Source organism: Haemorhous mexicanus, chromosome 3 (genome assembly GCF_027477595.1).
Source record: "Haemorhous mexicanus isolate bHaeMex1 chromosome 3, bHaeMex1.pri, whole genome shotgun sequence".
In the NCBI taxonomy this organism is placed as follows: Eukaryota; Metazoa; Chordata; class Aves; order Passeriformes; family Fringillidae; genus Haemorhous; species Haemorhous mexicanus.
The window spans coordinates 23,688,490-23,712,918 of NC_082343.1; the positions used below are offsets into that span (position 1 = coordinate 23,688,490).

General features: G+C 43.5%; 1 protein-coding gene across 1 annotated transcript; it reads right to left on the minus strand.

The window, feature by feature from the left end:
* Positions 1-24,274, minus strand: DTL (denticleless E3 ubiquitin protein ligase homolog). The gene is made up of 15 exons (XM_059841084.1): positions 24,187-24,274; positions 23,872-23,997; positions 22,936-23,034; positions 22,546-22,607; positions 22,333-22,453; positions 21,796-21,861; positions 20,541-20,656; positions 19,786-19,859; positions 18,762-18,865; positions 17,736-17,840; positions 15,571-15,683; positions 12,039-12,128; positions 10,115-10,253; positions 5,080-5,951; positions 1-3,582 (listed from the first exon to the last, which is right to left on the minus strand). Exons 1-15 carry the CDS (start codon positions 24,230-24,232, stop codon positions 3,514-3,516), a joined length of 2,202 nt encoding a protein of 733 aa, XP_059697067.1. The 5' UTR covers positions 24,233-24,274; the 3' UTR covers positions 1-3,513.
* Between the last annotated feature and the right edge of the window lie 155 nt (positions 24,275-24,429).

The following is a 24,429-nucleotide window of genomic DNA, read 5'->3' on the forward strand; positions in this document are numbered from 1 at the left end:
TATAGAAGCACAATGTATTTTATTTCTTGTAGTCTGGGCCATACATAAATCAGAGAGGGAAAAATGTGAACCATTGGGTTCTGAGTTCTATGAAGAGAAATAGAGTGATAATTTCCACTTGGAAAACTGTTTAGGTCAGCTTCAGGAGGGAAAGAATGAAATTTGATTGTAGGGGACCTGAAGATGAACACCATTTCCCATTTACTGGAAAATAAATATTGGTGATGGAAAACATTTAATATTTGACCTTGAGGAGCCGCTTCAGAAGAATTACACATAAACCCTAGAATACCCAGCTACCAAATACTTTTTGGCAAATCCCTGGCTGAAAAACATCTATTTCTGAGCAAAACATCTTAAGAAATTATATACTACATGCAGAGAGCAACTAGAACATTTTTCAATGCCATGATGGTGCGTTTTTCTACCACCTCAGTAGTCAGGTTACAAGATGGACACTCAAAGGTAAGATGGACCATACTGGAGATTTCAGCCATGTTCAGTGGCTGCAGAAACAACCATGACAGAGGAAGACTCAAGCACCCCCTGACCAACAAGAAGCTGAACTCTACTAGAAGCCAACACTACACATCAAGAGGTAGTTGGACAGCACAGTCCCCTTGGTGGCAATGTAGTCCCCACACGCTCCTGTCTGTCCCCTCCATGGTTTTGGGCCGTAACTATCTGCTGAGGCAGGGAACTTAGGCAATTAAATTTTAGGTTTTCTTGGCAGTTAGCTTCCCCAGGGGACTCTTAAGTGAGTGCTGTTCCCAGCAGAAATGCTTGCCCAGGCTTGCTGACCATGCATCTGCACAGATCCTGGGAGTGCCTGCTCAGTTTTGCCCAGCAGGGTTGGTAAGCCCCAGTCGCTGTCAAGCTGCCCTAAATCCAAACTGGTTGGGTGCTCAGAGCTGAGCAGGAGAGGCACAGCTTCCAACAGAGCAGCAGCAACAACTGTTGGATATAGCACCATCAGAAACTGCTGTGGTCAGTCCCAAATCCCACTTGGCAGTCAGAGGGTAAACACTGAGGACAGAGACAGGACATCAGGAATCACTATCATCTGCCTGGAAAAACCTGTAGGATACATAAGCTGGGATCTACACACATATATAGGATTTGGGAATAATATCTTAAAAGGCTTAATTTGATTATAAAACATGATGGTCAGAGTTTCTGTAAATCCTTTAGAAGGAAAGAAAACTTGGAGATATAGCTTGCTGACATATGATTTGTATCGGCAATTTTTCCGTGCTTTTGCAATTTTGATTTTATCACAATAAGGTCAAGGCAGTTGGACATATCAGTTCATTCTCCTAGACTCTGAACCACGTTGACACCACGTTCAGATGAAGAAATAAATGCCTGGTGGTCCATAAAACAAGTCATTCCACTAAACAATTATCTTCTAATAGAAGAAAGTCTCACATGCCCATGGAATATTATTCATCCAAGTGGTAAGCTATTACTGTATATCCTCTCTAGGTAGACATTTATAAAATACAGGACATAGTGGTTTGGCTGCAGAACATTTCTGGAGGAGGAAAATACTATGGAAGAGTGGAGAAACACAAAATCCTGTTGCTGAAGTCTCTGACGACTCTCATGTAGTTAAACAGGGTTCATATCTCTTTACTCTGCAATGTTTTTTACAAACTGCATGGAGGAATCCTGCTTGAAAATCTAGTTGAAGCAAGGCAGGCTGTACTCCACAAAGTTGCTATAATAATTAAAATTAAGACAGAATTAAATCCCAAACCTACTTATTTTAGGTTATGTTTCTACTACTTCCATCTACTTCAATATCCAGAAGTAGGTTAAAATTAAACTAGCAGATTTTTTTATATTCCTGTTTTGCCTAAGATACTAGATCTATTCAGGTAGTCACTTTTTAAAAATCCATTTTTTAAAAGAAGGACTATTAAAAAAAAAAAAATGCCTGAAGCATTCATAGGATGATGGCCTGTAATTTAGGAAACAAGAGAAAGCTGTCCTGGCCCCTATTGGTGCCCAAGAGCTAATGCTAAAAGATGCAACATGATAGTAACTACTTTTCTTTTTTTAAAAAAAGCACATTACAAATTTCCTTTTGCTTCATAGCTGTAACAGACCTTTTACAAAAGCAATTTTCTCTCAAGTAATTTATTTCCTTGCAAAATACAATCTACCACATAAAATACAAACCAGCTTGTTTCCTTCTAATCCCTTTCAGCTACCATACCTTCCAATGTTACTGTAAAGTAGAGGTAAAAATTTAAGATAGAAAACATAAGTTAGTGGGATCATATCCCCTTCATATACCTCAATTCTTCTGCAGTGGAAAAACATAATAAGGATTCAAAGGACTTGATTGGTTTTGAAATTCATGGGAATGGTTACACTAGAAAACAGAGTAAATGCTCCAACATAAGATAGGGGTCTTCTACTAAAAGATCCTGGGGAAAGCATGACTGAGGAATTAGTGTCATTAGCCAGTGATCTCACTTCAGTGACCTTGTTCTATCAGCAGTGGGGACAACTTAATGGCAAAGCCTTTAATATTAATAAGTAAACGCTCTCAAGTGCTTTCTAAAATGTCAGTTGCCTCTCCCACAATTTACAGGGTATTATTTTGTAACTACTGTATTATAAAACTGTTATGAAGGTTATGTTATAAGCAGTTACTTATGCTTTGCTACAAGCTGAACCTGTAAGAGCTGACTGGCAATGGGCTGTTAAGGGATGTCTGTTTAGGATAGATCAAACTAATTCCTTGAACACACCTTGCCAGTATTTTATTTCAGTAATAAGATAAACTTTTGGTCTTAAGAGCTGTAGTGCTGCTGGTTCAAGAGGCAGCTAAGTAGGTAAATACAGCAGTTTTCATGGTGGGAGAAGAAGTGGGATAGCAAGGGGAGTACAGGCATTATGTACTTGATTAAAACTTTGTCTCTTCTTACACCATAGTCACCATCAGATGGATGTGGGCTATTTAAAAGGTTTTTAGATGTAACACATTGCTAACTTCCCTGCTGGAAGCAGGAAGTCATTGCAGTACTAGAGGAAAAACTGTAGAAATGCCAGTCAGCATGAAGAGGCTCAGTAAATTTCTGTACATACATTCCAACACTTACTGTTCAGGAGACTGTAATGATTTACACACTACTCTTAAGGAGTGGCAGTTTGAACAGCAGATTAGTAACATAAATTGACAAGCTATATGTGCCTGTCAACAATACACAGCAGAGCTGTGTCTGTCTTTGGACTAGAACAGTTGCCATGTAAAAAATACTTTGTTTATAAAAAAATACATACCCTAAGTCAGAAAGAGACCATGAGTAAGTATTGTGTAGATTTTACACACTCAGCTCACTTCAACTGATAACAACTTTAAAAATGGGAAGACTAAAACCTCAAGTCTATGAAGATCTGACAACAAATTGTGTAATCCTGGTGCATTGTTGTTGGCATTGTTAAATCTGGTCTTGATACCCTGGTGTCAACATCCCTCAGGTGCAAGTGCCCCAGGCTGTTTCAGTCATTCTGTGGCTTTCTGTGGAAGTATGTGCAGATCTTCCTCATGGAAACTGAAGCGGCTGCAGCCTAGCAAGAAATAAAAGCAAAATTAGCATGAAACACTTTTAGGTGAACAGCTCATATGCTGCAGGAATCTCACAAGTCTCCCCTCCATCATTGCTCCAGTTTGCTCGGCTCCTCAACTAAGAGAGTAAATGAAAGGTTCCTTACTGTCTCTACTATTTGTCTCAAAGGTAAGAGGTTTCCTATCTACAGGAAATACTGTCTAAATCCTAGGGTTGTCCCACTGCCATGAGAAAAGCACTCCAGCTGCAGTTTCAGCTTCCCTACAGCAGGTAAGAGACTGCAGATTTCCAAGATACAGCAAATTCGGTGAATGCTGTTGGGTATTCCTGGCATCTCCTCAGGCTATGAGAACAACACAGGAGCATCCCAAAATCTGAATCAGGGCATACTGGGCAGGAAAGGTAATTGTTCTATTGTAATCTCTCTCCAGGGCAAATCTCTCTGTCTTGTGTTTTAACATGTACAGCATAAAGCACAAGTAGTCACAAGTAGTTGTAGGTTTCCTATAACCAAGGTTTCTTGGTACAACCACAATGTGAAGAGTCCAGCTGCTATGAATAACTTCAGGACTGGTGGTTTGCCCAGGTCATATCTGATAGAAGTGTTGGAAGGGATGAAATCAGGTAAGAAATGAGATAAGCCTCAATGATGGCAACAACTTTTAGCATCAGATATTCAAGAGTACAACTAAAATTTGATGACTGGAAATTTACCTAACATTTACTGAAATGAGACTCAGTCAAAGACACTGGAGGACTTGGGAGTCCAATTTCAGGGATAAGTCAAGTTTGGTTTGCTTTAAAAAATGTAATTGTAATTTCCTAGTTAAGCCCTCATGCCAACATTTTTAGCTGCTTTATAAGCTTAACTTTAATATCAGATTGTAGGATGAGCTCCGTCCCAGCTTTCCTGTACACCAAAAGTAGGATGATGTAGGTCAAATCCTGCCCTCTCACTCTTTCACTCTTGCACACTTCTTGTTTTCGTCTAGTTTTCCATTGAAGGAACTTAAGGCATTATTTAATGCCCCACAGTTTTAACATGGGTAACAAATTCTTTTGCTACCTGAGCTGGAAGAGAATTTAGCTCTTTCTTCCAGTGTTTAAGTGGCTTTCCAGTAACATAAACAGGCAGATATGATGGTGAACACATAAACAGGAGATCTGCCAGGAAAGCTGTTGGCATTATTGTGCCTCTCAGAGTAGAGCTGCATTTAAGATGGCTACATCCTTCTAGATGCAAGGATCTCTGAGCTCCTGTGTGCCTTAAGTCCCTTGAAAATGAAAGGCCCATCATAAAAATTCTGATCCTGCATGGAGAGGATTAACAGATAACAGCATTAATGTATCCAGCTTATTAGGCCAGAAATCATCTCTTTTGTCCATAGTCAAAGGGATCAGATAATTCTTTGTGCCTGAGCAGGAGGGAACAAACAAAGGGAGAACGGCAGCTAGGGAGAACTTATTTCATGAGGATGTTGTTGGCTGCCCTACTTACAGTTTTTGGTGAAGTGGCCACTGCCACAGACTCCTGTCTCTTGGCACCAGGGCTGCAGGATGACAGGGGGCAGTTTGACGTGCTCTGGCTGCCAGCTCTGCCAGTCCGTAGCTTCTCTCCCAGAGCAGACAACCAATTTTTTCTTTCCGGAGAACTGTTCTCTTTATCTACTACCTCAGTGTCTTTCCCACGTGGACATCTGAAAAGATGGGGGGAATTTTGAATGCCTGATGGATTAATATGGCTTCCAGAAAGGGAAGGCTCTTTTGGGCTGGGGTTGGAGCCTTCATGGTCGCTACACAAGTCAGCCAGGCTGAGAGAATCTTCATCAGAAGCTTTTTGGTCTGGGACCAAGTGACATAAATTCAGCTTGGATTTCTTAGCTGCATGGTCCAGCTCAGTCACACAGCTACAGCCCTGCAGACACTTCTGCCCCACATCAGCCTCCTCGCTGCAGTCAAGCCTTCTCTTGGCACGCTTTTCAAACTGGGAGTGTGGGACTTGAGGAGGACAAGGAGATTCCAGGAGGCTCTGGGTGACTTGGGTGACTTCTGCCAGGGCTTTTCTAGGAGAAGGAGCCTTTTTCTCCACTTCTGGAGGAGAAGAGCAGGGAGTCCTTGTAACCCAGTGTTTGATGGACATTCTGGAGGAAGGGATCAGTTTGGGGGACGCGCAGGGGCTGGCTGCAGGTGGCTTGGCTGGGGTGGAGGCTGTGGCGGTCGGGGCTTTGAGAGCGGCAGTGGGAGTGCTGGTGGGCAGCGGGAGGTCTCCGCAGTGGGTGGGAGCACAGGCAGCAGGCTGTGGTGAGGAAATGCACACACTGCCTGCTCTCAGGGCCTTGGCAGGAGTGCTTTGTGGGCTGGCTGCTGGCCCTGGGAGGGGAGAAATAAGTAGTCTGATGAGGAACACAGAACAACAAACTAAGGACAGTCTTTTTAAAAAATACTCCTTTCTTCCAACCAGGAGATGACTCAGTGTTGACCCTGTGGGTCAGATATACCCTTTTGAACTAAGAAGTTGTATAAATCCCTCTGATAAAGCATAATGCAGTACATTGTGTAATGTCTGACATCTATCCCTTTGGTAGTGAGTACTCTTACATGAGCTACAGCCAAAAAAATCTTGACTCTTCAAAGTGTATCTAGCTTTGCTGGAGCTTTGGATTTTGCATTTCCAGACAACTGCCTGGCAAAAAGGCTGGTCCCCACCTGCCCTGCCTCTTTAACAGCTCTATAACTGAGCTGATGGACAAAGGTACTGCAAGCAGGTCCCACGGCTAATTACAGAACCAAGGAAGCCTTACACTGTGATGCCCTAGCACATGAATAATGCTCCTGGTCAGGTGTTACTGGCTGCAGATTTTAAAGATTTATTTAGTGAAGAACATACTCTCATTCTCTTGTCTTTTTGCTGGTGGACTTTCTGCAATGTTGTATCAGAATGGAGACAGTAGTTATTTACCACACCCAGGGAAGCTTGAGAAATTCTTCACCTGCTGAACAAGGACTTAATTCCAAAGGAAATAATATCTCTCAACAAATGATTCCCAATCAGGTATTTCACAGTGGCTTCTGAGCTCACTAGCCAAGATATAAATGCCCCTGCTTGTAAAAGAGAAATTTTGAACACTCAGAAAACATCAGTCATAGGCAGGGACATAAGGACCTCACTAACAGTGGGAATCATACACAGCAAGGATCTTGCACAAGCAATATTAGAGAGTGTTATTGTTAGTTTTTCAAATGTTTTTGTCTCCAGCCCCCTCCCACAGGGAGCACATTAGTAGGTTTGTAAGATGCCTGCTTTCTTACGGCATTCACATTCTCTGAAAAAATTCCTTCGTCCAGGATTTTTCTCCTGGGAAGCTGAGAAGCCTCAGAGAAAAGGAAAACAATTATTTTCTCATTTGCTTCTCCTCTGTTTTGCTCATGTGGAATGTGTTTGGAGATTGTTTACCCACAGGTGATTTGTTTCATTGGGTTCTGGTGTGAGTTGTTTTGATTCTTTGGCCAATCAGGGCCAAGCTGTGTTGGGACTCTGGAGAGAGTCACAAGTTTTCATTATTATCCGCTTAGCATTTAGTAAGTATCCTTTCTGAATTCTTTAGTACAGTTAGTATAGTATTCTTTAATATAATATAGTCTTATAAAGTAATAAATTAGCCTTCTGAGAACATGGAGTCAGATTCATCATTCCTGCCTTCATCGGGACATTCCCAGCAAATACAAGACTTTCTTATTCACCTAACTCTTGGTGATGCAATTAAATGGGGTAGTGCCTTAAGGTCCTCTGTGCACTTTCACTGCTGGGCACAAGAGCACTAAAATTTTTGTGTATACCAGGGGTTTAATCCAAACTCCCCACTCTGAGCACTAGCACTGCACTATAAAGCACTTCATTAGAACAATGAGAAGTCTAGTGTGAACAACCTGCCAGTTTCTTTACAGTGCCAGGCTGTCTCACAAACAATATGTTGAGTGAGCACCTACAGGCTTGGTTATATATCATACTAAAACTCTTCTGATCCTTTCACTGTATTATCTAACTAGCATCCAAAATACAAGTACTGCTGCATCAGAGCAAAATTGAATAGGATCCCACATTAAAGAATCCCACTACAAATAACTTCAACACAAAGAATAAAGGCTCCTTTCCTGATAAAGCATGCTACTTCATAACAACTTGTTTCAATCTGGGCTATGCAAATAACTGCCAAGATTTCTTCTCCTAATCTTTGGTTTAATGAGCACTTACAAGACAATAATAACTCAGCTGGGAAATTAGTTGCACTCAAAAATCTAAGTTCCTACAGAGGAAGAAAACAGCAAGCTCAGCAACTCTTGATCCATAATGATTCCTACAAATTCATTCAGCAGAAATATTGCATGACTAGTTGGGTAGGAGAACTTTGAATCCCAAACTGGCCTGAAAGTTATGCTGTGGACACACTGAATAATGGAAAAAGAGTTATCCTGGGAGTAGGATGAGTGTCATGGCAAGAAGCAAACACAAATTTGAGATAAAGAATATGAAGATCAGGTTGGTTTTTTTTTCTAAGACTGCATGCATTATTCAGGTTTCTACCAAGCCAGTTTGAAGCTGTTTCCATTTATGCTGGCACTGCACATGGTACAATACTGCAAATAGCTGCAGTCAACCTGCATCACACCAAAGCAGGTTATTTTGGATGTTTCCTACCTTCTCTGCCACAAATCTTCTAGAGTGATATTATCAATCTCCAGATTTAAGACTCACAAATTGTCCATGCACAGGCCTGCTCCAGAAATTTGGCTACGCAAAACCACAGAGAAAGTAGTACAACTTAAAGAAACCACAAAAGTAATTGCCAAAGAGGAAACTCTGGTTGCTACACTTGATGAAATAGGTCAACAATCAATACACAACCTCAATCTCCCAGTTTGTTTGTCAGAAATGGGTGGGGAACTACCTAGATTCATCCCAGCAGGTCTGAAATAGTCCTCTGCTTGCCAGCTCTGAATTAGTCTCTGCAGATAACTCCTATATTCTACCAGCACATGTTTTGTGTTCAAGAGCCAAGGTCAGCAGGAAGCCTGCTCTTGTGTTTGCAGTGTCTGTGTACTTCCTCTTCCCTCCTGTGTTACTTTAATGCAGCAAGAGCAAGGAGAAATAAGTAATTTTTTCTGGTATTATTGCCAAACCTGACTTGTAAAGTCTTAGTGTACAAGATACTTTAGATCTCATGTTTTTGGTCTAAACCTATGCTTACTTCTGTTTCTCTGGCACTAGGACACGAAGATATTTTTGAGCCCTCTCTTAGGAGGCTCAAAAAACAAAACAATTTGCACACACAAAACAATTTTGCACACACAAAACAATTACCAGCTATGTAGTGATCCTGGCACTCACCCTCCTATTGTCCTGCAAGCTTCCTGCTAGACTTGTTACTCACTGGCAAAAGGTTAGAGGTAATGTTATCCCATTAGTGGGATTTGGAGACCTTCAGCCTTTATTTGTGCTAGCCAAGATGAAATTCATTTGGAGGGTGGCTCAAAAAGATAGGTGGAATGCAGGAAGTCACAGCAGCAGCTGCTGGGAAGCTATTGTATTCTTAGTTTCAGAGCTACTCTACAGAGAAACTCATCTTACTTCACTTTGGGGGGAGGGCACTTCTCCTTTCACCTACTTTACTGCAACAAAATGCAGGTTACAGACAAATCAAAGTTAAAATTATGATCAGGGTTCCTTTTTTCTGCTCTAGCTCCAACCTGCTTAGTGACTCCCTTCTCTACAGAGTCCACATCTGCTTGCTAGCTCAGAGCATGCTGCACAACTTGTCTGAGTGCCCAGGCTTTGTAGAAAGGTACTGCATTTGTTAGCTAGACTTAACACATGAATAGATGATTAATTCTGGGACATTACAATCATCACAATTGTCCACATGTTTTTTTGAAGAACTTTCACTACACAGCATTTCATTTGGCTGTATATGGTCAGTACCACTGACTGAAGATGAAGAGAGACAATACTGATAACTGCACCTGAGAAATAACTCTGTGCACAGTTCAACTATGGGCAGAAGCAAACAGGTTAGAGTTCCAAGGCTCTACATGTGCTGTCAGCCCTTTGCTGGGTAAACTACCAAACTAGAAAAAGCATATGATCCTACAGCTCTTGGTTAGTATTTGACAGGAAAATGAAAAAAAAAAAAAAAAAAGGTTGGTTCTTGCTACAGTGACATCTCCTTAGGCTGTTCAATTATCAAACCCTGCCAAAATCCACTGAAGATCTGGATGCCCAACAAGCTGTGTCAATGAATATCTGCTTTGCACTCTGGCCATACAGACTTTGCCATACTTGTAAGGTACTTCAGCCAGCTTGTCCTGTTGATGGCAGAAGTATTTACAAGTAGAAGTGCTTGTCTGGCTATATAAGTAACTGCCTAATATGACAAAAACCTCTCTACCAACAAGCCAAAGGCTTTTGTTGGTAGAGAGAAGAGACAAAATTCAGCAGCTGTGTTGCAGAGCAAGATCTGTCAGCTCAGGGGCCTTACCTGCTCCATGTTGTTCTTCTGGTTTCTTCTGAGTGACCCAGCCCACCAAGCTGGCTTTCCTGGATACTGATTTCTCTTCCTCAGGACAACGTTGTAAGCGCCAAATCCTCATAGTGTTGTCATCAGAGCATGTGGCAATCTAAGTATAAATTTGTGTGTTAGAATGACCAGGGCACATCCTATGGATCACTGGCAGAGTGAACTGGAACAGTTTCATCCAACACACCACAGCAGTATGAATGATGGAGAAGCTTGGCTGAAGGGGCACAAGACTGACCATTAAAGAGTGAAAAGAACCCAACTCTGTTTCATTACTGCACCAGGCAGCAGTATTTGTTTTAAAGCAGGCAAGGCTGCTGCATCCATGTCTTTCTGCTCTAGAAATCTCAGTCACCACCAAACATTTGCTTCACACGGCTGTGTAAGAGACACTGCTCTGCTCAGGGCATGGCACATTTTGGGATTTCAAACCCTCAGTAGACAAAAGCAGCCACGATCCTTTGTGCACCTGCATCTTAATCTGCCTCTTTTGCTGAGGACATCTTCTGCTTGGGGACAAACATTTGCAGCACACTGAGAAGGTGACATTGGATGGCGGCTGCCTGAGCTGTGCTATCTCTTCAGAGTCAGATGTCAGCAGTACCTGGCAGAGAACCCAACTCTGCCAGGAACACAGCTCTAGAGCCCTGCTGCAGCGTCACGTGCTCCAAAAAGATCTCTGGAATCCCGACCAAAGGAGCAGCACCCATCTAACCCATAATTTATGGGTATCTTTAGGCAGATTAGATGGTGACTAAGCAAGGAATCAATCAGTAGAAAGAAAAAGGAAATTATGTGGTGAAAGTTCATAGCAATCAGAATGGGGCAAGTGTCTCTACTCTGACTTCTGTCACACCAATGTTGTCCCTACCAAAAGCAACCTTGCTTCTCATATCACACCAAGCAGCTTCCTGACCTGTCTTAGCTCCATATTTTCCACTTTTCCTCATGCTTTGCCATCTGAACAATGGCTGCTATTTCTTCCCTGTGTCAGTAACAATTTGAAAGGCTGAATTGGTCTGCATTTCCAACACATCATGATCAGGATGCTAGGCTACATCTAGGTCACAGATTTCATCTGAAATGTCAGTGTTCATATTGTGCATCTTGCACAACAAGAACAATTCCTGATGTTTCCCTGCAAGACTCCCACCCTCCTACACTGTAATGCTTTTGTGAAGCCCTGGTGCTGCCATGGAAGCTAGGGAAAGAAGCTGACTTCTTTAACACTGTGGGGTGGAAGAAACTCTGGCTATTGTTAGGAACTGCTCAAGATTTTTCAGGGTTATTTCTAGTTTTGAGCTAGGCCAAACATTTGAACCAACTTCCTACTCCAGTTGTTTTTCTTTTAGTGACACCTGGTGCATAACTACTGACCCAATTTCACTGGAGGCTCTTTTTGTCATAAATGCAGCTCAGATTTTGAAAAGAGGTCACAGTGAAAAGAGTCCATATGTTTTTAAAGGGCATTCAAAACTTCTTGCCACTCTGTACAAGACTAGCAGATGTATCAATGGTCAGAGGGAAAGGAAGATGTGAATATGGAACAACAGAACAAGCCTTTGGCTTATGAAAGCCCTGATTAAATTATTTCATTGTCTTGTCTCTTATAGGTAGTATCAAGTTCTGATCAGGAGAGGTCTTTACTGATCTGCAGTTTCTTAGGGCTTCTCAATTAGCCTAAATTGTCTGAAAATAATAAAAAGGTTCTGATACATTGTGCTAATATGACAAGGTTGGATTACTGTCTCCTAAATGAACATTTTAGAACTGATTGACTGAAAACTTCCTCCAAAACAACAAATGCTGCTGTCATTTGGAAAAGCAAATGTTGTCACATCACATCTATTGTTTCCCAGTAAAAACCACTTTGCAGAAGACAAACCTTGGTGAAGTCTGAAGGACACCAAGCAATGGAGGTAACTTCCTGAGAGTGACCAAGGAGTATCCGTGGAGGAAGGCTGGGCTCAGAAACCTTAAAAATTCCACAGAAAAACAGGCGAACAGTCAGAAGGCACACAGCCTAATATACATCTCCAAGAAAAATCCCACATCCCACCTGTGAAGCATATGGATACTTCCCATCTTTCCTGCATGAAATGCTCTCAGCCTGTCATCATGAGGCAACAGCTGAGGAACTCCTAAGCAGCAATTCATGGAAACACTTGTTCAATTCCTGCTACACACAGGAATTCTGCTTCCAGAGTTGACAGCCAAAACATGACACAAGCATTTTAAATATCTCTACCTGTTCCAGGTAAGATGTTTGGAGGCTCATATTTTAAATCAGGTTAGGCAAATATATTTTGCTGCTATTTTACCAATGTCCCAATCACAGGTCAATGGTTTATTAAAAAAGTGAAACCACTGCCAACAAAATCCCATAGATGAACCTCCACTGGCTTCAGAACTGGCATTTGTGCAACTGCCAAGTGCCTGTTCCTTCTCCTTCAGCTGGACCAGAGACCCTCTTAAGAGTTCATAGGAAAGTTCTCTCAATCACTCACATCTATTCAACTGATCTCTATTTCTCTCACACTCTTCATAAAAATCTTTCTCCTGTTCTACAGTATTGCTACTTATCTTTGACTCCAGCTCCTGTAAGTGACAGACAGAGCTAAAGCCAGCATTAAGTGGCCCAAAGAAGAAAACACACACACAGTTTTGCTTGCTTTCAGCAGGCAATCCTTTCTGGAGCTGTGAGTTACCATCATTGATGTGACATTATAAGGGAAATTTATCAAGGGGATTTGCATAAATGACTAAGGGAATGAACAGATCCTTCACTGTCTGGGAAAAGGAGTGGATGTTACATATAGGTTTCAAAGGAAGATGCAAGACTTTGAGGAAGGCTTCTGATTTACCAACATTTTTCTCTTGTAGATCATCTGCAACAGCCTGCAAACCTGCAGCTTCAGAACTTAAGTTGTTTTGATACAAACGGGTTCGTGTTAACAGGACCCTTTTTTTCCCTGGCATGACAGAGGCAATCACTTGACTAAATATCCACTAAATGCCTTGGTCAGAGCATTCCCTTCACTGCCAAAACATGCAATGGAAATCAAATCCCTGTTTTAGGGAATAAACAGGAGATCTTGGTGCAGAGAACACTTACAGTTAATAGCAGTCTTGCTATTTTACATTCATAGCAGCCAAAACAGTGGTCCAGTAGCCACTGATTGCTGGAAGGAAAGCAGAGGAAGGGAATTACTCTTTCTAGGACCGGGTGGTTTTACACTATAGCAGTGTAAATTAAAGGAACTATACTATTCCTGTGAAGTGAAGAAGAGTGCAGCGTTATGGCTGTGTCCATGTGTTTGGCAGAAGACTGTCAGGCAGTCTGCATGTTAAGTCAGAATTAGCCCCAGCACAGGCTGCTTTTTGTGCCTGAATTGACAGGATATTGTTGGGGAAGTGAGGCCTATTGTGGAAAGGTTAAAAAGGGAAACCTAGGAAATGAGACTTTTTTTAGTTACTCTCCTCACTGGAAACAGCTGTTAGATCCATTTCCAAGATGCAGCCTAAAATGGTGTCTATGGCTTTGTGCACCATGATAAAGAAGCACCTCCATTCCAGGGCTGGGACACACCAAAGTGCAACCTGATATGGTTTCCTGGGAGTGATCCACATCAAAGGACTGAAAGAACAATGGAAGTACAAATCTACAAATGGTACTGTTTTATTACCAGAAAGGTATCTCACATAGGTAACATCTTTGTGAAGAAAGACCTCTCTGCTCTTCAGCCTGTATAATCTTATGGTTGTTCAGGAGTCAAGAGTTCATCAATTGATGAACTTCTAGTTTAAAAAAAACCAAACCCAACACAACAAAAGAAGTGTTTATTGCCTGGAACTGACTTGTATATGAAAATAGACTGAAACAGCATCCTTGTCAGCAATAACTTCTATCCACAGTGTTTCTCACTCAAACACAAACTGAGCACTGCGTCAAAAGTTTCTCAAAGAAATCATCTAAGTGGAAAAGGTCTTCCTCTGCACTTCATTCCTCTCTAGATACAGAAAGAGCTCCTCATTAAGGTCCTTATAACATTACCTGTTAACTACTCATGCATCATCTAACCATGGTTTTCTTCACAGCATAGTAAATCCTCATGCCATGAAGAGATACATATGTTTCAGAGTCAGATCTGTCAACATTTAAATGAAGAAGCCTCTGAATACAACAGATCTTGAAAGAGACAAATGCACTGAAGTCCCACTTTCTAATATGACTGTGGTATTAAAATAAAAAATAATCATCTGATGATTTATTTTATAAATATGCAATATGATCTGTCACTCATATGTGATAGCAACAGAAGCCTTCCATACATGAATGCATTTTAAACATGCTCAAATGCTTAAATTTTGAGATATGATGACATTCTTGAATAATCTCAACTGAGTCCCAGCCTGTGTCCCAAGAGAGTATCAAAACACACGAATGCAGAATGTGCAACTCAAGTTCACACAGGCATTTTTGCTGAATTTGCACAGAACACGAGGAAGGTTAAAATTACACATTTGGCACAGTAATCCTGCTACCACACTCCTGCCTCCACTGAGCAACCCAGCTGCTTCCAAGTGTTCTCCAAAATGAAGAGGCTACGTGCTCAAACCATAAGCTCAGCAGGCTGACCCTCTCCTCTGAGAGGTCTGTATTTTACTTTCAGACTTGTTGTGAAATGAGTGCACAAGTCAACATTCCCTAAAAATGATCCCAAAACTGTAATAGGCAGTCACCTGTGGTTTCTATCTGTTCTACTTCAGTAAGTCCCCTCTGTTCCCATATGAGGAGCATGAAGAACAGAACTTGAGACATGCCTTATTCTGAGGTGCCTGCTACTATCTTGGTGACATTTGCATTTCCTACACATCACTGCAAGATGTTAGGTGATGAAGGCCCTCAGCTGTCAGACAGTGCCTTGGAATTTTGCTGAAGGCTCTGGTGAGCCCTTGCTGTAACACAAAGGCTTTAACTACTGTAAATTAAGCATGAGAAAAAGCTGTCTGAAGCAGGAGCTGGAAAAGGGAGAGGTGGAGGGAAAGTGTGCCCTTTAAAAAAATTAAACTTTTTGGTTTCTGCTAATGTGCTCCACTGCTAACTATGAACTGAGAACTGTCTGTCTACTTGTCATAGCTGCCTGAATCAACAGGACTGAAAGAGGATTTTAATGCCCATTAAAACCAGATTAAGAGCAGCAATTTGCAATAAGCAGCAGTGATGAGAGATGTACTGATGGCAGGAGGTTAGCTCTGTTTTACATTAAACAATTACACGAAGCCTTGACAGCATCATACACACTCCAGGCACAACATGCCAGGAGCTAGCCCCATGCTGCTTTGGGTAGAATTGGGAAGCAATGAGTGTTCTATGTGAACATGAAAAGCAAAAGCAGCTGTCCCCATTGCCTCACCTTCCAGATGTAGGCATTGCAGTCACTCGAGCCGCTGACCAGGAACTGGTCATCTGGGCTGGTGCTGGATTTGATGTAAAAGGTTGAATTCTGGTGTCCACTGAAAACTGCCACTGTGAAGAGAAAATAAAATAAAAAACTCAGTAAAAGCCCCGCTCAATGCATAGCCCTGGAGTCAGTTGTGCAAGGAAGGCTGATCTTACAGGCTTTTCCTGCCTAGCCACATATCCTTTGGAGAAAGTGGTTGCACTGCTCCTTGCTCTGGGGCTCTGGCAGCAGGAAGTTTTTATTATTCAGCTGGAGCCCTTCAGGCTTCCCAAACAAACCAATGGCAATTTCATTAAAGCTCTACCTTGACCTGTAAGACAAGCAGGCTCAGCCTTCACCTGGGCTGCCCCACTCCTCTGGTTCAGGCTCCCCGTCTCCTCCTCCCTCAGCCGCCATCACCAGCGCCGCTCCATCAACATGAGCAGTCCCACAGCAGGAGCCTTCTTCCACACAGGTGGCAACAAAGGCACTGGCTGCTCCTTCCTCCTGCTGCCAGCAGCTTTATTTCATCTATAAGACCCGTATTTCATCAGTCACGCTCTCCTGTATTTAAAGCCTCAGTAGTGTTTGCTAAAGCCCTGAGACCATCACCCCAGATGGCTGACAGGGCCCTACCGCAATGGCCTCGCGTGGGCAGGAGAGCCGAGCGTGACCTGGAGAGCTTGGCTGCACCACGTCCTGTCCTCTCATGGAGCACAAAGCACAGCTTTCCCTGGGTAGCCCAGGCTGGGCTGGCTCCCTGTCCTCCAGCCCTGTTTCAGCAGTGGCTCTCACAGAGGAAACAACCCACAGACCAAGAGGACACGTGGCCGCCTTCGGTGGCCTTTGAAGAGTTGCAAGACCCCTTAGACTTTTTTTGCCCGCAGCTCTCGCGGTGCAGTGGCCATCAGACAGCGAATCCCTTTCTAAAGCAGGCAGCAAGTGCTGTTACAGGAGGATTTCCTGGTGAACTGGAGCCGCCCCAGCGCTGCATGGGAGCAGCTGCAGCCGCGGTGAGGGCGGCCCAAGGGCGGGCGGGCGCTGCCCTGGGCTGAGGGCGGCCCAAGGGCGGGCGGGCGCTGCCCTCTGCGGGAGCTGCTCCGAGGAGCAGCTCGGGAGCTCCATCCAGCTGGAGCACGGGGCTGCACGGGAGCTCCATCCAGCTGGAGCACGGGGCTGCACGGGAGCTCCATCCAGCTGGAGCACGGGGCTGCTCGCCTCGGCTGCACAGGAGCTCCATCCAGCTGCAGCGTGGGGCTGCACACGGCTGCACACACAAGGCAAGAGCTCCGTGTGGAGGCCGAGGGCTGCACTGGCCAGAGCCTGCTCCCCTGAGGGACAGGACAGACAGCCCATCCCCACAGAGCAGCCAGCAGTGGCACCCGGGGTTAACCTCAACAACCAAGCTATTAATATTTACTCCTAGCAGCACTTCTCCACTCTGGAAGCATTCCCAGCCACCAGACTGCCTTCCTGAAGAGCAGACAGAAGGACACATTGTTCATTTCATTTCAGTTAACTGAGAGACTGAGAAAAGGCGATGGAAAATAAATTATGTGTCTGGCTGGAATGCATCTAACAAGTTTTGCCACTGGCCTATGGCAAAGCAGCTTCGTGCACCAAAGGCTCAGGGCCGTCTTCTGCATGTAAAGGTCACGGCTGCAGAGCTGAAGGAATCCAAAAGGATGAAGCATCTCAATATGCTGGGGATCCTTTCTTCCAGAAACGGTGGAATAAGTTAAACTGAAAAGACACCTTGAAATAACTGAAGTTCTCAGGTGATCACTTTCAGTGGATTCATATCTCTAAGTCTGATAAACCAGTAACTTCCAGTAAGCAGAGAATTCAAACTTGCTTCAGGCTGGATAGCAGCCATTCCTCACTGGATAACTGGAGCTAACATGCAAACTACCATCAGTCTCTGTCTGGGTGAACGTGTATCTACTATTAATTTCATGTGGATGGCTTAGCATAAAATGTGGATCTGTTCTGCATAGCTTTAGAGATAAAAGCATGGGATAGGTTTCCTTCAAGCTTTGAACCTGGTCCCTGTCTCTCTGTCAGAGGGACACACTTGCCTCTCTAGGCTCTGTAACATCTATACTTTTTGCAGCTATTTCCACAGATATCATGCTTACCTGGAGTGGTCCTTAAACTTGTCATATTGAACATGTAGATACTGTCATCAGTGCAGTTGGCAAACAGATTAGCACCAGTGGAATCCAAAACCAGGCTAGAATATCCTACAGAGAAAGAGAGAAGTTCTTTAGATGAAAAAAATTTGGAAAAGAGATATTCTCAAAGAAATGCCCAGAGAAAGAAATTTGGAAAGGATCTGGAACATGTATGAGATTGTCATGGTAAAGTTTCTATGTTTGACAGAGCACTTGCTGAAGAAGAAATGTTTCTAGAATAACATCTACATTTTCCCATGAGGATTCAGGGAAAGGATTTAGAAAGGAATTGCACCTTGAGAACAGGAAAGTGATTTATTTGATAGTTTCAAACAGATAACAGGAACAACCAATAGTAGAAACAGAGACCAAAAATAAAGATGTTCGTGCTTTGATAGTACAAGCCATTCTCTGATTTGCTAGTGATTCAGGTCCAAAAAAAATCTTTCCCTGCAGGCAAATTATTTCACAACTACCTCCTTGGGAGTGACACTGACCATTACCACATTGATCAGAGAAATCATCAGGAATTACTGTGCTGCATCAGAGCATTGTAAGGCATTAAAGTTAAAAAGAAGAGAGAGAAACATGAACAAGTGTGCTATCGTTTTTGATAACAGTTTCAAGAGATGATAATATAAAAGCCCAGTCTAGTCTGTTGTCTTTTCCAGATACAATGCAAAGAAAGTTCAATCTGAATTTTACTCATGTATCAAAATGACTAGCTAAATTCCTCATCAAGAGCTCTACTGTTCCTCAACACTGTTTATGAAAATGCACTGCTGAAGCTTCTGCACGTTTTTATCATTGGTGCAGTAATATAAAAGTCAGGCATGTTCACTCTTCAACTTGAAAATTTGATATTGGCCATCAAGATACCCTGCAGAGTTTGCCAGTCTGATCACCAATTGGCTATAAAGATAAGAAATGTCACAGACAGTACTTCTTAAATTCTCTCTGCACTGTATCAAATCCATGTGCAGTGCTCACCAAGCCTGCGAGTGCTGGTCCCGGGGTAGCAGAAGGAGCGGACGGGCAGCGGGTCCTGGCGGAAAGCGGCGTAGTTCCTGCGCAAGTCCCACACCTTGATCACGCTGCAAGAGAAAAGCACCAGTGTCTTCAGCTTCCCTCATTTCCCCTTCCATGCTGATAAAGCCTTTCAAGAGCACAGAAATCAGGCTGCTCATGACTGAGGAGTATCGAGTGCTAAGGAGACAAGAGCAGGAGCAGAGCAGAGCCGTGCTGAAAGCCAGACAATTGCTCTGCCGGCCATGGGTGAGGAGGCAGCACTGCCTTCTGTAACTAACACAAGACTGAACAAGAGCCTAGAAGCCAACTTCCTTCAACTAGTAAAAGGAAATACATGGATGCATTTATACTTCTCATGAGTAGTTTTAGTCTGCAGTTTTAAAAATTAAGTCTTCCAATTTTTTTACTTGCTCTTTGGGAGCAAGTCTCTGTCATGAGGCAGGACAGTCAATCTTATTTGCCTCAGAAAGGCTCTGATCACATGGAACCTGCGAAAGAATCGAGTCCAAGAGGATCATTTCCATGCTGATCAATAAGACAGTTTGCTCAAGCTCCAAGATGCTGCAAGGGATCTGGCACCTAAGAGAATGCATCTTTTGTAACTCAAAGCAACATTTTCTCAAGCATGCCTACACATGTCCAGGCCCTGACCACCCACTCACATCCATAAAGGCTGTCTAACAATAGTCTGCCTATGTGTGGTTTCATAGGTCCGTGAGAATAGGGAGAGGGAAGAATTGCTCTCATCCTGCCCCACAGCTAAGACTAAAATGAGCATTTACCACATATCACAGTTTGTCTAGTACTACAATCTCCAGTAAGGAAGTAAAGCCAATGCAAGCTGGCAACATAGCTGTTGATTCCACCTAGCAGTAACTCTAGGCCTTGTTGGCCACTGAGTGATCTTAGAGAGAAAAATCTCCCAATCATTTTATGCCACTGAGCACACAGAATAGACAGGAAAGCAGGCATCCTCCCTCCTTACCCATCAACAGCTCCTGCAGAGATAAGAGTATGCTCATCCTGAAGCAGCACCACAGTTACACTCTGCTGGAAATCCTTAAAAAGAGAAGAAAAAAGAACTTTATTTTCTTTTAAGGTCAGCAAGATCTTGCTGCTTAGTTCAAGGCCATGTGAATGCAGGGAAAACCTCCTCCTAGCCAGGCAGCAGAACATAGAAACAGCAGATGTCATTTAGGACACAGCAATGCTTTGAACACTCCCACCAGTGAAATTGCTACTGAGAGATAAGTGTTTGGGCAGCAGTTTGAGATTACATCTTTCAGCTCACAGATAAGAGAGCTGCCTTCATCGCAAAGTTTAACAGATTAAAAATGATCAGGTCTTACTCCGGTAAGGCAGTAATTTGCCTGGTCAAATTAGGTGGGTAACAAAAAAGACAGAAAAAAAATTTACAACTTTCCCTATCTCTCCCCTCAAAAACGGACTGCTGGCCACTCCTTTCCTCCATGGAGAGGGGAAAAAAAAAAAAAAAGCAGCATGTATTTTCACATAGCATTTGCCCAAAGTTGGCTTTTATGGCACGTGGGTTGTTAGGCAACTAAACAATGTCTAAAATTAGCCATTGAAAATGACCACGACAAAAACCCTATCTCTTCCTATAAATGGAAGAATTTACCATATACAAGCCACATATTTCTCACTAAATTTACTTAGGAAGAATTCTGTGAATAGCAATGTCCCCAGAAGACACATTTTGTTTGTTGCCCAGACACCCACCACCAAGGGAGCAAGTCCTCTCAGGTTCTGCCTCTTCTTCTTTGGTTTGGAAGGAGTCTGCTTGTCAGCCACATTGTGTGCTCCACTGATTTGATTTACCTGCCTGTAAAAGCCATCTGAAAGAAATCAAAGACATCTCAGTTAGTAGTTTACATGCAATTTTGCTATCACTTTAATAAAACAGGCATCAGCTTGGGACTAGACCTAAAAGGTGTCTTAGGTTAACCTTTAAAATCGTCACTGTATTCTGAAAACAAAAACTAATTACATACAAAACCAGTGAGAAGAACACACTGCAAAAAACTAGAGGTCAGTGTAGCATGGACAATGAAACTAAAACTGATCTAGGCAGGCTGCCTTTGGAAATTGCTACCCCTTGGTCTTTTTTCCACATGCATCCTGGTTTGGAGTGTTCAACCCACCTCATCCCTCACTGTTCATCCCAGAACTGCCTCACTGGAAGATGTCCAGTGCTTTTCCACTCTATTTTATAATTTCATGTTCAGCCTTTTGTTGGTACCTTATGAAATGTACTGCCTTACTAGAGTAAGGCAACTTTCCTACTTTTTTTTTTTCCCCCACACCTTCCACTTCAATCATGTGGAGTCAGTGAACTTTTCCTTCACTTGCCTGTTTGAAAAGCCAGGGGACCTGAGACAGATGGAAGAGCAAGACATGTTCAGGTAAAGAAACTGCTGTGGCAGAGCAGGGAACTGGGAAATGGCATAAGGGGAAGGGGCTGCAGAAGGAAAAGCTCCAGGAAACAGAAAGAAGAGCAGAATGAGCTCACATCATATTCATAGTAGGTGTTCCCACAATATATTCAGTTGCCACCAGCACTCACCAGCTCTTTGTTTCTACACTTTCTGCCTTCCTTCCTACTCTGGCAGGAGCCTTTCCAGCTTTTCCTCACCCCTCTGGACGACTCTGACCTAAGCAATCTCTCCTATCTCACCTGCTCTTGCACTGCTCTAGCAGGGATGCATTCTGTACAGTCTCACCTCCTTACCTACACACAAGGAATTATCAAACCAGCCTGTGGTTTGATGCTGCACATCTGGGACTGCTGCAAAGTGGAGAAATGATAGCATAGATACCTATTCCATCCCCTTACAGTACCTAAAGTAGTACAGTTGTCTGAGAATCCTCTGCTGCCTACATTGTAATCAAAAGTATCAGTCCAACAAGCCCATCTGAGCAGTCCTTTTACATGAGATACCAAGCTTTTCTGATACATATCTGAAAGTTTATTTACCTTTCTTGTTGCACCTGGTATCCCAAACCATGATGTTGCCATCTCTCCCTCCAGTACAGAAAACAGCTGAGAGAAAAAAAGTCTTATTAGCTTCCAAAAAGCATTTATTCAATTAACTGAATGCAGTACAATGCCATCTCTGTACCTCTGGCTCTCCTGTCCCAACACTTGGGATGCCAGTCCTGGAAATACAAAACTCAGGCCAATGTTTTCCCATGCTTTTTGACTTGTTCCCTCACCCTTGCTATCCTTTTCTTACTCCCACTAGAGAAACCAGCCTATGGAAAGCATATTCACACACTTGGGTATGGAAGCAGATATCCTATCTCATCTTTGCCAAGATCAGAAATGTGCAGATTTTAGCATCAGGACACCAGCGAGTTCCAACTAGACAGTTTTGCTTTCCTGGCTGGGTCACTGCTCAGGCCTGTGCTATTGGTACCTGTCAGTTTCCAAAGCCCCTTTTTAGCCCTTAAAGTACTTTGACAGAGGTAAAGAAGAAGGGAAAAACAGACAACAGGCAATATCAACATTTACCTTTCTCAAATCTAGAAAAAGCAACTGACTTGAGGCTACACTGGTGACCTTTGCATATGCCAAGAAGCTCTCCAGCTCTCACATCCCACACCTTGGCTGTCTGATCTCCTGAAGCAGTGACCTTCAGAGGGAAAAATAAAAAGCTAAAGTCATTTCCTGTACACAGTTGCCAAAGCATTGAAAAAAAAAGTCAGATGGCAAAAGATTGCTTACAATCCTGTGCTCCCCTGGCACCCAGGCAAGGTCAAATACAGCATTTGAGTGAGCCTGCCATTCTAACAAGAGAACAAAAGCCAAGATTAGTTCAGTGCATTGTAGCATGGTATTTTGCAGAAGACTAAATGACATCAGACACTGAAATCAGAAATCTTGTCAACAGTTTGCCTTAGGCATGAAAGACAACACAGAACAATTCATCTACTACTGCTGACTTAAGAGCACATTCATGCTGCTGCTTTGTAAAGAAGACCCAGCAAACTATGTGGAAGGAATAAAGTACTGCCCACAATTTATGTTTTAAGGACTTGCAAAAAACTCTCTTTGATTCCAGCAAACCCCACACTTGCTACATCAAATGAAGATCACCTTCTGTACAACATCTACCTTTAAAGATGAGCTTGCTGGTGGTCTGTGCTTCAGTATCATACAGTCTAACAAACCCTTCTTCATTTGCAACTGCCAGGATGTGCTCCAAATTTGGGGCTGAAAAGAAATTGAAACATATTATATTATGTAGCTAATACAAAATCATGCCCATGCTCTTTGTGAAAGCCATAGTTGCTTCACATAGGGACTGCAGCAAACATAAAGCTGTGAAATAAACAGCATTTACATAGCAACCTAAGTGTTAAAATACAGAAACACCGGCAAGCATTTTTTCTAGATGGTCCCTTCAGGAATGACTATACATGGGCAATCAAATGACTTCGGAAGCAACCTTTGAGATAATATCTCTTTCACCAGCTATAATAATTTTCCAGTTACAGTTTTCTGTATCTAGAGTACCTATCATCTGCAGCCTCAAGCATTTTCCATGATCTGACTTGGAAAAGTAGGAAGCCACCTTAGAGAAATGCAAAATCTCATGCCAAAACTAGAGCACAACGAATGAAGATGTTTTGCCCTTAAGATCCAGGAGCTTCATTGCTTACTCCTTTCCTCCATCATGGGGAAATGCCGCGTGTAACTGCCTGGTGACATTCATCGACATCTGATTTCTACCTAATGTTCTCCACCTTATTATAGCTTTTATATATTTTGAACAAAGCGCAGTTTTTCGCCTATGTACCCTCACAGTGTCACCAAGAGGACATAGCTAGAAACACACAGAGATGAAACAAAGAGACACTAAAACAAGTGCTTTACAGTTGCTCCTTTGAGGGAATACTTCCCATCAGTACCTAGCTGCACCACGATCCAAAGTTTATCATGTGTAGGAGCAAGGAGACTGTAGAAGTAAGCTCACTTTAAAACAACAAACTGCTGACAACAGAGCCCATACCCCGCCCCCACAAAAGTTCTATCAGGAGGTTACTTTACCTGTAGAAAAGGTGCAGCCGAAAGGAGGGACCGGCAGTCCCGTTTTCCCGTAAGACAGGTGGTCATCTTCTCGGCTGCACTGGTAGCTCTCCAAGAGATGCAGCAGGGGAAGCGCTGAGGACCGACCTACAACGGGACAGAGGGACTGTAAGCGCCTCAGACACCACAGGCTCGGGCGCCACGAGCCGCCAGGCGGCCACCGCGGCTGTGCAGGCGGCCGGGGATGGATGGGGACGGGAGGGGGTGCGGAAAGGCGCGGTGGCGGCAGGCGCGGTGGCGGCAGGCGCGGTGGCGGCGGCAAGGCGCGGTACTCACGGGCGGGCGCGGCGGCGGCACGGCGGAGCAGCGCGCGGCAGAGCATGGCCACGGGGACACGGCCCGCGCGCGCCGCGCCAGCTCCCGCCAAACCACCGGCCCGCCTAGCGCGCCGCGCGCCCTCATTGGCCAGCGGCGAGCGCGCCGCGCCGCGCCCGCCTCCTCTGATTGGGCGGCGTGGGGGGGCGGGGCCTCCAGGCCGCACCCGCCGCTGGTTCCCGCGGCTGCACCGGGAGGGCGGGG

Excerpts from the sequence above, each read along its gene's own strand:
- DTL (XM_059841084.1), bottom strand. The coding sequence starts at position 24,232 with ATGCTCTGCCGCGCGCTGCTCCGCCGTGCCGCCGCCGCGCCCGCCC. Across the intron at positions 12,129-15,570 it reads GCAATGCCTACATCTGGAAG|GTTTCTGAGCCCAGCCTTCC; the intron begins GTGAGGCAATGG and ends GGAATTTTTAAG. Across the intron at positions 5,952-10,114 it reads AGAAGAACAACATGGAGCAG|GGCCAGCAGCCAGCCCACAA; the intron begins GTAAGGCCCCTG and ends CTCCCCTCCCAG.